Source organism: Podarcis filfolensis (genome assembly GCF_964270895.1).
Source record: "Podarcis filfolensis genome assembly, chromosome: 4".
NCBI lineage: Eukaryota > Metazoa > Chordata > Lepidosauria > Squamata > Lacertidae > Podarcis > Podarcis filfolensis.
Genome location: NC_139607.1, coordinates 64617458 through 64635634, shown reverse-complemented (window position 1 = coordinate 64635634; position 18177 = coordinate 64617458). Strand labels below are relative to the sequence as shown.

At 42.9% G+C, this 18177-nt stretch overlaps 1 protein-coding gene and 1 long non-coding RNA gene across 6 annotated transcripts in view; one reads left to right on the top strand and one right to left on the bottom strand.

The window, feature by feature from the left end:
- Positions 1-3393: 3393 nt before the first annotated feature.
- On the bottom strand, positions 3394-11008 carry LOC310761578 (myelin protein zero-like protein 1). 3 transcript variants are annotated; one of them, XR_014547561.1, is made up of 3 exons: positions 10750-11008; positions 5727-5923; positions 3394-3802 (listed from the first exon to the last, which is right to left on the bottom strand). XR_014547561.1 is itself a non-coding variant. In XM_083611725.1 (3 exons), the coding sequence occupies exons 1-3, from the start codon at positions 7143-7145 to the stop codon at positions 3419-3421; spliced, it is 735 nt and encodes a 244-aa protein (XP_083467851.1). In that variant the 5' UTR covers positions 7146-7176; the 3' UTR covers positions 3394-3418. The 3 variants fall into 3 exon arrangements, 2 of the variants coding, with proteins under 2 accessions (XP_083467851.1, XP_083467852.1); XM_083611725.1 differs by lacking the exon at positions 10750-11008 and adding an exon at positions 6992-7176; XM_083611726.1 differs by lacking the exon at positions 10750-11008 and adding an exon at positions 7005-7155.
- Positions 11009-11065: 57 nt separating this feature from the next.
- Positions 11066-18177, top strand: part of LOC310761632 — a 41122-nt gene continuing 34010 nt past the window's right edge. For all 3 annotated transcript variants that reach the window (XR_014547603.1, XR_014547604.1, XR_014547605.1), the window contains exon 1: positions 11066-11182. This is a non-coding gene — a long non-coding RNA (uncharacterized lncRNA). The remainder of the gene's footprint in view (positions 11183-18177) is intronic.

Below are 18177 nucleotides of genomic sequence, written 5' to 3'. Positions count from 1 at the left end.
TGGGGGACGGGGGGCGGGAGGCAAAGCGACGCGGTCGAGTCAGGCTGGCGCGAAAGTCAAAGTGCCCAAAGCACGAGGCCCTTCGCCAACCAAGGGGGCAGCTGCCCTCGAATCGTGCGCGCGGTTGTGGTCGCTGAAACTCCGAAAGGTGGGTCATAAAAATGACCCAGACGCAGAGAAGAATGCCTCTTGATCAGTAGTACGCGCCACTAGCTAGGGAACAAAGAGGATGTCCGCTTGGTAGGGAAATCCTTCGGGGAAGATCTTGATGACTTGCTGTTATTTCATTGCTTTTGTGTGTGTTTTAAAACACACTGATGTTACTTCAAAGCTGCCTCCTGCCATGATGTAAATAATCATAATATAGGAATAGAGTCGAGGAATTAGATGACTGCTTAAGCAGTCTTTGGTTTGCTCATAGCTGTCAAGTGTCCCTTATTTGAAGGGACAGTCCCTTATTCCAGCGCCATGTCCGGCTGCTGTCCCTTATTGATAGATGTCCCTTAAATGTCCCTTAAATGATGTCCCTTAAATTTCAAAGGAAGCAGCTCCTCTCCCTCCCTCCCTGCCGGCCAGGGCGGAGGGAGGCTCCAACTGTGTTGCTTGGCTGTGTTGCTCACCCAATAAAAAGTCTAAGAATGACTGGGGGGTGGAGCTTGCATGCCTTGTGTGTGGCTAGTTAATGCAAGTTGAGGGGTTTTTTGAATGCTGGACGCCATTTTGTTGCACGTGTTGCTGCAAACTTTGCAGTGCAAAGCCAGGCTGGGGAGCCATCTTAAGTTGAGGCTGCATAGGCCTTGTGGTGCATGTGATTCAGATTCTATTCAGTTGAACCTCTGGTTCCAAAGTTGGCTGGACAGTGTTCTGGAAGCTACCAGCATGAGTTTGACCAGACTGCAGGAGGACAGGAAGACTGGAGTGCCTGGAACAGGTGAGGCTGCAGGTCCCTTATTTTCAAGGCTGCTGGTCCCTTATTTTCAAATCTGTAAGTTGACAGCTATGGGTTTGCTTGAGTATTCTTCATGCGTTATATGTTAACAACATACCAGAAGAAGTGTGTGGTACATGAGAGCCACTGCATACCTGTTAAGAAGACAGTCGTTTAAAATACTCTGAAAAGTTTGAACACTGCACCCCAGAGACTGAAAACAATAATGCAATGTTTATGTTTATATTCTTCAAGAATCTGATAGGCAGTTGCGATCCTGACACTTGGTTGGTGTTTTGATTGGACCAAGGGTTCAATCCCTCACAATTCTATAGGAAACAATACCACCCCGATACATGTGGTCCATACTGTGAAGTCATCATTCCCAGGTTGTGCAGAGTACAGTGGTACCTCAGGTTACAGACGCTTCAGGTTACAGACTCCACTAACCCAGAAATTGTACCTCAGGTTAGGAACTTTGCTTCAGGATGAGAACAGAAATTGTGCGGCGGCAGCGGGAAGCCCCATTAGCTAAAGTGGTACCTCAGGTTAAGAATAGTTTCAGGTTAAGAACGGACCTCCAGAACGAATTAAGTTCTTAACCTGAGGTACCACTGTATTATAAAGCTTGTCAATGTGTAAGGCAGTGAGGCCACGCTGGAAAAAAACACTTACAGTATATGCTGCCGAAGAGCAGAAGCTGGTCATGCATAATCAAGTGACAGTGGTTGAAGACTGGCCTACAGACCAGCTTCTAGTCTCCTCCAGATTATCTCCTCCATCATTCTGCCTCAATCTACATTTTTATATTTGGGTTTCAAAGTCAATCACATGCAATGTGGGCTTAAGATCTTGACTCACAAGCATGAAGTTACTATGGAAACCCCCACATTTTATTTTCAGTACTGGCAGGAAATGTAAGTTTCAGTGAAATGACAACTTTTAGAGAAGCCTGGAATTCTAGCCACCACCACACCCCCTTTTGACACTGATATATTTGTTCTCTCCTTTCCACAGAAGTACTTAGGGAGATTTGGGATATTGATATTGATAGTCCTAGGCACAAGAGATGGCAGTTCAATGAAGAATGAGAAAGACAAGGACACACACAGCTGAATCCGCAGAAGTATCTTAAGATGCTGGCTGCTTTCCTCTCACGAGATCTGATGTGGGAGCAGTGGATTTCTCCTGTTGGTCAGAGTGTTTTAGTTGTGCCTCTACCTATGTTCACCCTGTATATACATAGAATAAATGCAACCATTACAAATTACCAGTAAGGCCAGTGACTTGCATAAGCAAATCACACCCAGGTAAGCACTGTGCCCCTATAACTTCTCACTAGGAGAAATGTGGTGAGTATAGTAAAATATATTTTGGGTCTGCTGCAGTCCAACCATGAAGAGACACTTTGAGGTGCAATGGACTAGCTTCTCCAGGTTGTTTTGCCTCTTTCACAGCCTGCTCCAGAGAATGCCTTTCAGATGTTGTGCTGGGAGAATAGACTGCTCTAGTCCTCTGTCCTATTAATAGCTGTACAGAGAGTACTCCCATCACAGGTCACAGTGTGTTATTTGAGATTAACATGCACTGCAATGTGATAGACACAACACTCCAACCCATAAAGAGAAGTTTAGACAAAACGACGAACTGTGTCCTGAATGCTTATATTGCTGATACCATATAACTGTTGCATGCCACCCCCAGTATCCAAGGGTGCGAGATTCCAGGAGTTCCAGGCGCTTACCCAGGGTTCATGTTTCCTTTTGGAAATGAGGCACAGTGGGGACTGTGGTATCTTTATGATATACGGTTTATTTACACATATATACGTACAGCCTGAGCCTACGATGAAGGAGCTTACAGTATTCACACCCTAAGAGGGTCTTGTTTCTCCCATACCCACAGCCTTGAATCCAAACAGAAATCAAACATTTCTCTTAAATGTAGCTCTGACTCTCTCCCACTTTCAATTCTCACCTTTGTATTTTTCTAACCACCATACAGTTGTTTTTTTGGGGGGGCACAAATTTACCATCTCACACTGATCCACTTGCTTTTGTTTCTCTTAATGGATTTGTTTCTCTAGCGTTACTTACACTTCAACACTTGCTGGATCCAGAGGTTAGAAAGGTCTCTGCATACCGCCTACTTCCCCACCCCCGCCCCAAAGTCATAACATAACTGTACAGCTGAGAAGACTCCCTTCTCAAAGAGGTTTGTCTGACAACTTCAGACAACGTTTTGGCAAGTGCTGAAGACGTACCTCTTTGCCCAGGCCTTTGACACCTCAAATAGATATTTTCAAGACTTACCCTATCTTTTGTGATGGTATTTTTTTGTAATTCTGAATCTTTAAAGTTTTTACTGTTGTATTTTAAATTGTAACCCACCCCAGGACCTTAGAATAAAGGGTAGGTAATTAATTAAAGTAGTAATAATAATAATAAATTGGAGAACACTCCTAATAATCTTAAGAAGTGTACTTTATTTTCAGAACAAATAGCTTTGAAAAGATGCTAGAATGCAGCAGAATTGAAGGACAAGTAGCCAAAATGATACTCCATTAAGTGAAATGTTTCCAGAGGCTGTGGTTGCCGTTGCCGTTGCCGTTGTGGTACTTGCAGGGGTTGGTGCTGCTCTTCCAGGGCCCAATATTTTCTCTATCTCCAAAACTCTAACTTCAACTTGCTCTGGCTCAGTGACTATGTCTGGTGGGTTCTTAACATCACAGAAGTAAGTGCCATTGTCTATAGGTTGCATGTTTCCTACCTTGATGGATGCATCCTTTCTATAAAAATCTCCATCCCAGGTACTTCGGCCATTGAATTGTGTATTCTTTCCATTATATTCCCTCCCATTTGAGTAATAGAAAAACTGTAAGCATAAAAACAAACACAATAACTTTGTTAATAGCTGCTTTGAGCTGAACATAGTTGTTGGAGAAGCGGGATACAAATTTAAAATCAAACCATGATTAACTTTGCATGAACATTTAACTTTTCTTCCTGCTTTAGTAACATTGAGTAGATGTTTCCAACACCTCGGGGATTGATTACACAAAACTTGAATTCTAAGCTTGATCTTCAGTGGATTCACAGAGGGTAACACCCAGATGCAGCCAGCCAAACCACCAAACTTTATTCTTGTTACATTGCGGATGCCTCTCTTACTTTTTGCCGAATCCTAGGCATGTTCAATCTGAAGTACCGTAAGTCTCACTAAGTTCAATGGAGCTCAGGCTGTGTACACTTTACTACTTACTCTGGCTCCAGCATGCTGCCACTGCAGTCATTTGAAGCCAAGTAACAACAACAACTTTTTTATTTATACCCCGCCCATCTGGCTGGGTTTCCCCAGCCACTCTGGGCGGCTCCCAACAGAACACTAAAAAGAGAATAAAACTTCAAACATTAAGAACCTCCCTAAACATGACATTGCCGCAGTCCATAGGCCTCCCATAACTTCTGGTGATATACTCCTGTCTGGTGTGCCTTCCTTCAACCCAGCTTTCATCCATTAAGAATATGGAAACCATGGTTAAGCTAAGGTATGTATATTTCAGGCAGCTGTTGCACGTGCAGATGATAGATTTAGTGAATTGGAGCTTGCATCTCTGCACCCTCTGTTGTGAACAGCAACATTTAAAAGTGATTTGAAATGCAGGGGGGTGGGGGGGTGATGATCTTACTTCATTTCAAGCTGTTAATGTGCACATAGCCCTACTCTCAAGTATGCTGTATAAACAAACGCCATTAGTTCTGCTGCTGGATAAGTGTTTAATGGTTATTGTATTTGTTTAAAAAACAATACAAAAATTATGTATATATATGCCCAGGATTGCAGCTGTCAGTCAGCAAATTCCAGAGGCTATATGCTTTCATCTGATAAATCCCTCCACTCAGACACACTGCCCCAAATACATACAAGAGTTACCATTTCTAAGATCTAAGATATCGAGAGGTGACCATGCAGTGAAGCGGAAAGGAAAAGGGCCACCTTGCAGAAAGTGAGATAGAAAACTTCTAATAAATCTGAAGGAGAGAGGGAGAGAGTCAGTGATCAACGCTGCATACCCCAAGCTGCAAACTCTTACAGGCGGATTTGTTAAAGGACAAAGGAGGCAAAGCAGAAACAAAACTGGGGAGTTGGGTGGGGAATTTTGGAGATTCGGATTGCAGTCCTACAGATACTTCGGGATAAGTCCTTCTGAACTTACTTCCAAAGTGAACATGCATGGAATTGGGATTGTTCATCAAATACTTGAGTTTTAGGAGCAAGAACACGTCCATTAAGAGGTTACAAAGAGACATACAGTGTGATCTTGAGGAAATAGAGGCAGGACCAAGTGAATAATGATGTGAATAAAACGGCACAAAGGTTACTTTTTTTATGACACTGCAGGAAAGGCAGAATATGGTCAAGTGCTGTCATTCCAGAGCAGACAATAAATTGTTTCCATAAGACAAAATTAAGGTAGCGCTGTCAAAACAGATACAGTGGTACCTCGGGTTAAGTACTTAATTCGTTCTGGAGGTCCGTACTTAACCTGAAACTGTTCTTAACCTAAAGCACCACTTTAGCTAATGGGGCCTCCTGCTGCCGCCGTGCCGCCAGAGCACGATTTCTGTTCTCATCCTGAAGCAAAGTTCTTAACCTAAGGTACTATTTCTGGGTTAGCGGAGTCTGTAACCTGAAGCGTATGTAACCTGAAGCATATGTAACCGGAGGTGCCACTGTAATCCACTTTCACCACAAATTCTTATGCAAAACGAGGCTCTCCTCAGACATTAACTCTTACTGGTATGGGACGAGCCTTTGATCCCTCTGGTTGAAAGCTCCACGTAACAGATGTTGCACTGGTGATTTCCTCTGATGACCTGAATGTGCATGGAAGCTTTGCATCTGCCCCAATCCCCACAATGAGTTCTGTTGGTGAGGAACCTTCTTCATCAGTTGTGCTATCGACTGTTGAAGAACAAGATGCCATCCGCGTCCCTTTGTAAGCAACAAAATTACAGTTTTTAAATATGCAGAGCAAGACAAAACTGCATAAAGATTTGCTTTTATATATGGATATGTTGTCTGTTATGAAAGCATCTCAAGCTGATTACTAAAGGTAACAGACATCACAACTCTCTTGGTTCCACAGACACAAAACATCTGCATTACTGTTTTCATTATATTTTTAGTTCCTAATTTTGATTTTATTTGGTACTCTGTTGTCATTTTATATTGAAGTTTGGCACATTTCCTGAAATGTGGGATAAAAGCTTGACCAATGAATAAAACTGAATGTTGAGAAGATATTTCTGAAGATATTTGAGTTACAAGTGCGTATACAATCTCAATGAGGAACTGGGGTGCAAAACCGCAAACTGCTTCCAAAATAAAAAAGAATAAAAATTCTGGGATTATTCATTTTACTGTGTTCCATGAGTTACTTAAAATAAAGCACCAAAAGTAAAAACAGAAAACCAGGAGGTTGAAGCGACACCTCCCAGTTTCCAAGATTTTACTTTTTAGGGGGGAAAGGCGTAGACTAGAGAATGGTCCAATAATGCTGCAATCCAAAGCATGGACTTAGCCAGGATTTTTTTGGGAGGGGCAGGCTTTTGTTGGGGGGGGGGCAGAACCTCAGATTTGTATTGATTTAGGGGGGGGAGGCAGCTGCCCTCCCCTTGGCTATGCCCATGATCCGAAGCACATTTAATCCCATTGAATACAATGGATTCTGTAAGGACTGCAGGTTTCCTTTGCATGTTTTCAGCACGTGTGCAAGGCACCCTTGCGAACCGAGGAGATTGTCGAGGGTGTATGGTACTGAGACACGCGCAACCAAAGAGGGGTCACAACGTGCCAGCCCTCCAAACTGATATTTCGTGTCTTCCTTCATCCTGAACTGCCGCTCATAAATAGTGATCTTTTTTCAGTGATCTTGCATCTATGGACCGGCCAACCACTTCCCCTTTTTCAAAGCCGGAGAGAGCAGGAACCCCAGCAAAGGGGGCGCGGCTAGGCGCTTTCCCTTCCCGCCCGCCCCCCACCCGCATAGGCGGAGAATACCAGGAGAGCTCACACTGGCCCAGAGCGAAAGCCACCGCCAACCATAGTCCGGGATCGCGGGCGGCAAACTTCTTGCGCCTCCCCGGAGCGCCGCCTGCTGCCGCCGTGGACAGGGCGCCCATCTTTCTGCCTCTGCCCACATTTTCTCGCCCATTGTGACGCCCACTCCCACCTCACAGCCATTGTTGCGGGCCGTGAGGGGCAGGAGGCTGGGAAAGAACGCGGCCCAGTCCAGGGGAGCCGCTGTCAGGGCGAAGCAGCCCCCGGGGAAGGGCTTCGAAATGCTCCCCAGGCTCCAGCAGGAGCGTAACAGAGAGCACTTAGGAAAAGCGCCTTGCCGCCGCTGCAACCCCATTATGCACACTTTCCTGCCTTAGAGGGTTTTTGCGAAGATAGAAGGAGAGAAGAAGTATTTAGACAGTCTTGAGCATCTCGGAGGAAAGGTGGATTGTAAATGCAATAAATAAAAAAAAATGGGTAAAAACAACAAATGTCCATAAGCCAAATTCAAGGTGTTATCACACACCATGGCTTCGGACCAGGGCCGGATTTAGGTTTGATGAGGCCCTAAGCTACTGAAGGTAATGGGGCCATTTATATGTCCAGCTTTCCTTTGTCAACAACAAATCGTCGCTGCTTTTTGTGTGGAATATATGCTATATGGTAATTTATGGAACTAATAGGTTTCTAAAGCCATTTGCACATGTTGCCATGCAACCAGCCCATGCAGAATGTAGGCACCCTATATACAGAAACGAGCAAACCAGTGATATTTTAGGGAGCAGGCTAGGCCTATTACTTCCATCATAGGAGCCTACACAACACAAAACACTGTTGCTGTACGTAGGTTTTATTTTATTTGTTTTTTATCTTATATTATGGAAATGTACATTTTTTTTCCTTTAAATTTTTTTGGGGGCCCTAGAGAGTGGGACCCTAAGCTATAGCTTTAGCTTATACATAAATCCGGCACTGCTTGGGACCCACCCAAGTACCTAAATATCAACCATCTCAAGCCTTTCCTGCTGTTGGAGGTGCCACCACTAGAGGTTGCTGTCTGCAGTAGCCCAAGGCAGGGCCTTCTTGGTGGCAGTCCCCTGTCTGCTGAATGCCTTCCCTAGTGAGCTATGCTAGTCTCACTCATTAACAACTTTTATGAGAAATTTAAAAATTAAATAATTCCTGTTTGCTGCGTTTTAGATGACTGAAATTTCTGTCTGTTAACCCTGACATCATTACTGTGACAGTAGGTCAGTGCTTTTTTCCTGGGGGTCCGCATATCACTAAACATTATGTGAATCTTTGTACTTTTGTCCATTTACTGTATTTACTTTCCCTGATTTGAACTATAAAATGTTGATTTTCTTGAGTCAAAATGAGAGTACCCCTAAACATTATTTTAGAAAAAAAAGCACTGCAGTAGATGATTGCTTTTAGGGTTTTAGAACTTTTTTAAATGGTTGTTTTAAAGTCTGTATGTGTTTTTTTAAAAGACGTTGGTTGTAGGATATGTTTGCAGATCTGGCCTCCTTTGGAGTAAAGTGTGAGGGTATAAATCTGATTATGATGATGATTATTAGCAGTAGTAATAAAAACTCCAAAATATACAGCTGGATTCTACCAAATGAAATTGTCACAAAATTATGGCAAGCTTTTGAGTTGCCCTTTTTGAGGTGGGTGGAATGGTGGGAGTGAAAACTTGTGCTAGTTTTTCCCCCCACCTTCACTCCCAAGTATTAGGCTGGATATTGCAACTCATTTTCAAATGGTCTGTCTCAGGCAGGAGGGGCATTTCTCATGAAAGGCTCTTCCAGGGAAGCCCTTCTCAGAGTCCAGCCAGCTGGCATTGTCCTCAGGCGAGAAGGGCCTTTCCCGTGGCTGCGCCCGGTACATGGAAGACTCTTCCCTCTGAGGTAGGTAGGACGCTGCTGACACTTCAGTTTTGGCGCCACTTCAAAATATGGCTGCTTACTCAAGGCTTTTGGGGATACCGCAGGTCTCAGCAGGTCTAGCAGTAAACAGATGCCGTTCTGCAGTTTCAAGATTACTATCTCGTATTGATTTTAGTCGCTCTCTTCTCGTTATAGCTATAATAATACGGTTGTTTTAAAGCGCACTTCATTGCACCCGCGTCCTCAGATCGTTGCAATGAAGGGCGCCTTCTAAATACTTTGCATACACTGGAATGAGACGTCTCAGGCCGCCTCTCTGCTGCTTTGATAATAATTCTATTAATTTTCAATTGCAGTCCAATAACAGCCTCATTATAACAACGTCAAATTGTAATACAGTTACTAATGCCAATCGTTCAAATCTCTCTGCTGCTTTGAAAATGCCCCCCTCTGCCAGCCTGTTCCTATGACGTGGATCAAAACAAGGAAATACCTTTCTTTACGTCATTACGTTGTGTGAGGCAAAGGATCTATAGCAGCTGCAATACGTATAAGCAGAGAAACAAATTTTGCTCGTGCTGCTGGTGTGGATTCACGCCCCCACCCCATGCAAATAACACTGTCCTAAAGTAAACCACCTTTGAAAGGCGCGTAGGTATTTAAATGTTTCAATGTTGCTTAGCGTTTTAAAGAAATTAAACTCTCTCCCAGATACGGCCATAGACTCCTTGTACAGCAGCGAGAGAAGCCATAGAAGGCTGGCTCGTTGGTCTAGGGGTATGATTCTCGCTTAGGGTGCGAGAGGTCCCGGGTTCAAATCCCGGACGAGCCCATTTTTTAATTTTTTTCTCGGTCGTCATCGTCCCCCTCCCACCAGTGCTAAAAGCACAATAAAAATGTATTCCACCCCCCATGGCTCCCGCCGCCCCAGAACTTAATATACATTGTCCCGGGACTTATTGGTATGGTCGTTGTGCCATTTACTGGTGCACTAAGATGTGAAAATACGTCCCTTTTTCCTTTTCGTTGCCTATTGTGTAACTTTAAGAAGCGGAGTAAGATTTTTTTTAAAAAAAACCCTTCTTCCTATTCACCCAGCTCCTTTCCTGCATGTGTACTAATACTACGTACTAGTATTTTTATGACAACGGTGCTAGTAGAGGCGGTTTTATTAGGAAGCCCAGAATACAATAAAATAAATGCAATCGTTCCACGTGACTCTTAATGGAAAAGAGCATCAGAATAAAAGGCTATTTGATGCCTTTCTCTTCCCTTGCGTGCTCCGTGGAGGCGTCTTAATTTCCTTCTCCCGATTCCTCGATTTGGGAATATGTTTTAAAAATAACCATGGCAACCTTCATGTCAAAGCAATATTTTCGCCCCGTTTTTCAACAGTGCCACCTCCTGTTAATCTTTATCTATTTATCATTTTCCTCTCGTGAAGGCTCGATCGCTTTCATGGTTATGTACCAAGCACCTTATGTTCCGCTCCTCCTCCTCCTCCCACCCACAAGGCCCTGATGATAGAGCTGCAAAATTAATAAAATGCGGTCGTCCCCCAAAATAGGACGGAATTATACCACCCCCTCCAACAACGGGCTCGTCCGGGATTTGAACCCGGGACCTCTCGCACCCGAAGCGAGAATCATACCCCTAGACCAACGAGCCGCTCTCGACACACTCCTCCTCAGCTCACTTCTTCACTTTTATCCCGCCCCTGTTGCACTGCGCAAGTATACCACTTAATAGCCGGCTCGGTTTCTCACATAAACACGTGCACCCCTTCCATTTTGAAGAATGGTTTGGCCCACCGTCCCGGGGGACACTATTATCCAGTCAAATAACTTCACGGCATTCTTCGCCCACCTCAAGGGAGAGTCCTTTCTCCGCAGAAGGGGGGTTCGGAGGAGGACGAAAATTCTGGCCGCCTCGCGAAAAATCTCTCTGTTCCTTTATATACCCCGTGTGAAGAAATGCAGTAAGCCGCGTTCCGGCTGGGCCGCCGGATTTCAGGGCAAATCCATTCATTTCTGTCGGCAAAACTAGGAAGTGAGCGTGGCCGTTTCTCCCTCTTGACAGAATTCCTTGGCCGTTTTCTATTGCTGAGGGGTCCCGTTCACTCACCCCTGCCCCGCGCGCATTCTCCCTTCCAACGGTCCTAGTTTAAATTCGACGACGAAGAGCGAGTTCCCGGATGAGGAAGCTCTTGTGGTGAATGATATAGCCAACTTTCACCCACCCCTTCCCTGTCTGGGCTCCTGTGCTCTTTAACAGCAGCATATGGCAGACAGAGATCAGTGTAAGTAAAACTTTCCTTGAAGAATTGATTTTGGGGAAACGCCATTTGTCAATTTATTCATGCCTGTTATGGGCTTCCTAAAAGGCACAACCCCTCTTGGAGTGCTGGATATAGGCAAGTGTGTGTGTGGAATGAGTAGTATTCAGATATTTTACATAAAAGCGAAATGGTCTTCAAACGCACAAAAGGGCACTGTTTCCCCTCTGCCTTAATAAAGGCAAAATACCAGGTGGATAGATTGATTTTTTAAAAATTGGTTGTTCAGTACAGTGTACACATGTAGAAAGGGGCTTTATATATTTTATTTTCATCTGCCTTAGCCTTTCTACATAACAGAAGGCTCGTTTCATCCATAGTTTCATCAAAGTGTTGGTGCTGACCTTTAAAGCCCTAAACGGCCTCGGCCCAGTATACCTGAAGGAGCGTCTCCTCCCCCATCGTTCTGCCCGGACACTGAGGTTCAGCACCGAGGGCCTTCTGGTGATTCCCTCACTGCAAGAAGTGAGGTTACAGGGAACCAGGCAGAGGGCCTTCTCGGTAGTGGCACCCACCCTGTGGAACGCCCTCCCACCAGATGTCAAAGAGAAAAACAACTACCAGACTTTTAGAAGACATCTGAAGGCAGCCCTGTTTAGGGAAGCTTTTAATGTTTAATAGACTATTGTATTTTAATATTCTGTTGGAAGCCGCCCAGAGTGGCTGGGGAAACCCAGCCAGATGGGCGGGGTATAACTAATAAATTATTATTATTATAGTCACATGTTGGGATTGGAAAATGCATATCTTCCTTGTGCTTAAATAGAGAAAATAGTTTCCTGACCCACCAGAGGTGTTAATTAACATAGTAAATACAGTATTGGAAGATTGTGTTACAAGCAATAGCAGTTGAGAATGGTCACTGTGTTTATTTTGCACATACTTCATTTAATACAGACTATATTTTAACCATCTCATGATCATTTGAGCCCAGTATTTATACCCACCTCCCACTAACGTGTTTTTAAAAAAAATATTCCTGCCAACTGAGAACAGTATTTCATGCATCTGATGAAGTCCACAAAACATTTTGCCTTAATAATTGTGTTTGGCTTATTTTCGCTGCAACAGACTAACATGGCTCCCTCACTGGAATATCTTTCTATCTTTAACTGCCTAAAGCAGTGATGCCCAAACTTGGCCCTCCAGCTGTTTTGGGACTACAATTCCCATCATCCCTGACCACTGGTCCTGTTAGCTAGGGATGATGGGAGTTGTAGTCCAAAAACAGATGGGGGGGCCAAGTTTGGCCATCACTGGCCTAAAGAGTCAACTGAAACAGAACCAAAGCAAAACAAGATGGCTTTTTCTGATGATTCTCCTACTTCTGTGGAGCTCAAGGTTTCAGTTGCTGCTATGGAGCACATTATTTATAACCCTGTCAGGTATATGTTTAACATTTCTCCTACAGGCTTGCAGAATCTGTTAATTAATTGTATTTTTGCAACATGAATGGTTAGAGAACAAATAAATTTTAGCATGATTAAACCACGGGCCCTTTAGCAAGATCGGTCAGTACAAGTTGACACTAAATAAAGAGGGGTAATCTAGTAGTTTTATCAGATGGGGAACTTGTGGTCCGCCAGTTGTTTTTGGACTTCAGCTCCCATCACCCCTGGCCATTATTATTAATTATACCTATCAGGTATCCCCCCCCCCCGTGAACTCAAGAGGACTTACAAAAATGAACAGTAAAAGCAAGCATAAAAACATCTTTAAATGCTCACCAATACTCACCAGTACCACATTTGTGTGTCTGTGAGGGAGAGTGAGTTAAGAGTTTGGGGGATAGGCTGTATGCCTGAGTCCCTTTCTAATTCCTAAAACAGCACAGATTCAGTTCCTTGAATAGCCAGGCTAGCTTCCTGGTGAGGTACTGGCCCTCTAAGTATGGGCCACTGAGGTAACAAAGGAAGTGGCTGAGGAGCCAGGCAGAAAATGGGTGGGTTTCCCTCCCTCAACTCACTGGTAGTTAAAGAGGCAAAAGGCCAGAGTTGAGAATTTAGGTGTGTGAGAGGTAGAAGGTAGAAGCAAAGCTTCAGGCTGGGCAGCTGGGAGGCAGAATCATGCCTGATTTCTGCTGGAATCCAAAGCTGTGACTATGGGAGAAACAAGGCCCTCTTGGGGTGTTAATGCTGTAAGTCCCTCCATTGTAGGATCAGGTTGTATATATGTGTAAATAAACCATATATCATAAAGACACCACAGTCTCCACTGTCCCTCATTCCAAGGAAACAACCCTTGCCTCGAACCCCTGGAATCTCACACCACTCATAGCTTGGAGTGATACGCAACAATATAATATAATGGCTCTTGGCCGTGCTAGCTGGGGCTGATGGGAGTTCAACATTTGGAGGGTCACAGGTTCCCCAACCCTTAGGTGATGATTCTGCAACTTGGTGTCATCAAAACATTAAATAGATAAGGACTAATTTAGTGCATTGGTCTGTATATGGCTTGGGACTGTGGTATATTGAGTATCTCTTAAGATGCCTGTAACGGAACAGTCAGTTTTCCCTTCTACCACTGGCTTGATGTTGTTTAGTTTCACCTCTGTCCATGTATATGAACGAGTGGAAGGCAGTGTTCCTAAGAAAAAGGAAGCTGTTTATAAACCTGTCTTTGCTGATTTGGGATTTTTGCTGCCTTTAAATATTGGAAACTACAGAAATATATTTAAGCATGAAGGTAGGGATGGAAAGCACTATGCCAAATCCAGGTTCATGGGGCATCAGGACAGCCTTATATTGCTGCCATGCAGACACTTTACACTTTAGGAACTAGTGCATGCTTTCTGCTCCCTTTCACTGTGTCACCAGTTACACAGAACCCCAACTTGAGTAAATATGGTTTGGTAGCTTCTGCATGAGAGAGTTTTCCTATTTTTAAACTCATCCCATTCCAATGTTTTGTCTTCATTTTACAAGGCTAACATTGTTTACTCAGTTGTTAATTCAGATGCTTACCCACCCTACTATATTTCACTGGACACTTCATTGCCAACAGTGCTTATGTTGTTTTGCTAATGAAATACAGAAGTTAAAAAAGTCTTACTGCATTACATGCAGGAAACTAATAAATTCCTTGTCTCTCCACAAGGCTCGACACCATTTTTCAGCAAGTGTCTATTTCCTAACCTAATTAGAAAAAAGAGCTCATTAAAGGCACAAAGAATTAAGCCAACTAATGCTTATCATGTTTTAATTTTGCTTTAGGCACATTTTCCCCCCTCTGAAAACTTTTTAATAAAAAAAATAGACTAAATTGCTGTGTAAGAAAAGACTTACATGTTTAAACACAATTCCTTGAAAAACACAGGAAATATTTGAATGTCTTACAGTTAATGGCAGAATGTTCTAGGTTGTGGCATGCCCTGGCAGGCTATCTTTTCAGATCTATGGCATCTGAAGCTGTACTGTATCTCCAAACAACTTGAATAGCACCTGCACCATTTGTGCACTTTAAAAAAATTGCCCAATATCTTGCCCACTATTTATCTTTAAATAGGAATATTGTATTCATTAACATCAAGTGAGAACATGCCACATTTCTCTGTTTTGATTTCCAGGGAGGAAGTAGTATTTATTGCATTAGATTTATCCTTATGAGCTTTTAAAGTTAATTCTAGACAAAGATAAATTTCTGTGGCTTGCAGTTTATATGCAGTTGGAAAAAAATAGGCAAAAACAGTTGTGAGGGAGTAGGCAAAAGTTTGTTGTACTGATGTTTGGCTTGTGGTCATTTGTGCTATATTTTCATTAAAGTTAAATAACTATATAATTACTTACATCTGTATCTTGCCAAACACATAAGCCAAGGACTTTCAGGAATCTTTCAGTTATATTTGTTGTTATGGCTGTCATTGTGGAACACTCATAAAATGGCTACATTTTTGCACTGAAGCAAGCAAAGTAATAAATTATGACATTTAAATTTAAGATGAAATAATTAATGAGCTGGAGCACACAGGTGAACAATAAAGAAAGAAAATTTATCATCACAACCTCCTGACCAATGCTATTTTTCTAGAAAAAAGAGGTGCTGGAATTCACCATGACTGATTTAGCTGCTAGCACACAGAACCTTAGTCAGGAATGTGACTACAGGAAGACAAAGGGTACAATTTGTATACGGGTGACATTTTGTCCGAGAAGGGGAAACAATTACTAGGTATCAGCTGTATTTGTGAACAATTATGCCACAAACCATTGTTTAATAGGCTAAATCCATATCTGGAGGAGAGCTACATTGCCATCAAGAGCAAACAGGCCTGGGGGTGGGGGCAGGGTAGATAACAGAACACTTTACAGCAGTGATGGCCGAACTTGGCCCTCCAGCTGCTTTGGCACTACAATTCACATCATCCCTGACCACTGGTCCTGTTAGCTAGGGATGATGGGAGTTGTAGTCCCAAAACAGCTGGAGGGGCAAGTTTGGCCACCACTGCTTTACAGTGAAGCATTACCATTAGGCAAAATGAGGCAGCCACGGGTGGCAGATTTTGTGAGGTTGTAGCAGTAAGGGGCTAGTGGCTAGAGCTATGTGCATTAAGTGGCTTGCCCTGCACCCCTTGCTGTCTTTAGGTATGGTAGAAGATACTGTCTCAGCACCAGTGTTTTAGTAAACAGCCATTCCAGGCTACTTCTGGATGGGGGGGCGTGTAATGCATTTTCTCCACCTCATATTAAAATTGGACCAAACCCTGTGCTGAAGAGAAACCTAGCAAATAACTGAACATGAACCAACAGTAGCAATATGAAGAGGTTACCTCAGTGGCCCTGCTGTCTTCATGAAGTGTCCACTGAAGTGGCACTGTTACATGATGAATGCAAGCTGCCATAAAGAAACAATGCTCTTACGGTCTTTTGAGCTATTCTTGAGTGATGATGCCTAGGTTCACCTGGGTGCAAAACTAGAGTTGGGCCTCATTAGGCAGTAAATGGGCATACCTTCCAGCACATCCCAGCAACTAAGGGTTTTGACAGCTGTCTTTTCTCTGGATTCAGCATGTGAGATTAAGAGTGGGATTGAAATGTTGGCAAGCCTGAATAGTCATATCACTGCCTTGGCTTTTGCAGCAGATGAGAGAGAGGGCATGTTGACCTTGCTTTCACCCAGAGAAACATGACAAATCCAAAGTCTTACTAAGACAGATGGTTGCCACAAAAATTCTGTGTGTGTCAGGTCTTTGACTTTGCCATGAGCATAGTCAGCAGTGTATCTATTTTGAGCACTGTAGCAAGAAAAAATTATTTTCAGTTCAGTCATTCTATCCCTTGCTACACACTATAAGAAGTGCAGTGAACAAAACAATGAGTTGCCCATATGGGTTGTGTTCTTTGATTTTTAAAAATAAAGGAAAGAATGTACATAAATATATCATCTGTCTGAAATACAACACCTTTTGCACAATTCATAGTGAATATACAGAATTCACAGCTGCTGAATGCTGTGTTGGCCATTAGAATAGACTGCTTTAAAAGGATCAGGCAAACTAATGTAATATAGGTTTATCAATTACCATTATCCATAACAACTAAAACAAAGAACTTCTATGTCCTGAATCAGTACAGTTTTGATTTCCAGATTCTTGGGACAAATAAGAGATGATTATCTTCAATTTGCCTTGCTTGAAAGTCACAGAGCATCTAGTTAGCCATTATGGAAAACAATGGTGGAGATGCACCTGTGTTCTGATCAACAAAGCTGTACTTATGTCACATACAAATCCCATGCAGTTTGATACCTTTTTGAAATGCATACTGTTTCTTGCACTTCTATCTTAGTGCTAAAGTTTAGAACCTGTAAGATGTGAAGCTTCTACCAGGAGAGGCCTTTTGAAAGGGACGAAAAGCAATCTCATGTTCACCGCCAGCCAACCCATTGGACAAAGTGGACAATTGCCAGGACTTTGGGAACCTGTAGTTCTCCTGATGTCGGATTCCAATTTGCATCAGCTCTGTCAAGCATGGCTAGTGGTCAGGGATAGGAATTGTAGTCAAGCAATATCTGGAAGGCCACAGGTTCCCCAGTCCTGACCTACAAGGTGTGTTATCCTTAGAGACTTTGGCATCACACACCATCAGAACATTGGGGCTTTAGCAGCGTAAACATTGTTTTCATGGGGAATCCACTCAGTAACTGGCTTAGTATTTATGGCAAGTGCCTTCCAGGACCTTTACAAAAAGCCAAAACCACAAGAAGATCCAGTTCATTTAGTAAGGATGCTTTCTGCCTGAAGACCATCTGGAATTCATTGTTTGGGAACCTTATTGCTCACATATTCCTACTTAGTTACAGCTGGTAGCAGTACAGTGATTTCCTGGCAAGTTAGGAAGTATAATAATAATAATAATAATAATAATAATAATAATAATATTTATACCCTGCCAATCTGGCTGGGTTTCCACAGCCAATGCTGCTTGGCTTTTCATAAGTCGGCTTCTTGAGGCAGAAACATTACTAATTTTTAAGTTCTTAGCAAATTTGAATAATCATAACATAAATTATTCTTATTTCAAAATACCATATTGTAGCTATACAACTTTAGGTCCAACAGCAGAAAAGACATGGTCATATCCATGCATGATTATTGATGCATATTGGCTCTATACAGATAATTCCCCCCACCATTCAAGAACAGTAGTAAAGGTTTATTTCTGCTATTACACTAGTTCCATTTCTGTAGCCATGGCATGGGAACTAGTCAAACATATTAGGGCAGGGATGGAGATCTTATACAGGGAGACTAGCCTTTCTAGGGTGCGGGAGATACTTTACTCCAAGGGCTATATGAATAAATGTTTGTCTTCTAAAGTGCAGGATGGCAGATAATTATATAGTCATTAGTAATGTAAAGGGCACTGCTCTATCATATACTTGTGACAGTCACTGAAACACCAATGGAGATGAAAGAATAAGGTCTCTTCCAGCACAGATGCACATATACACATTTGAGC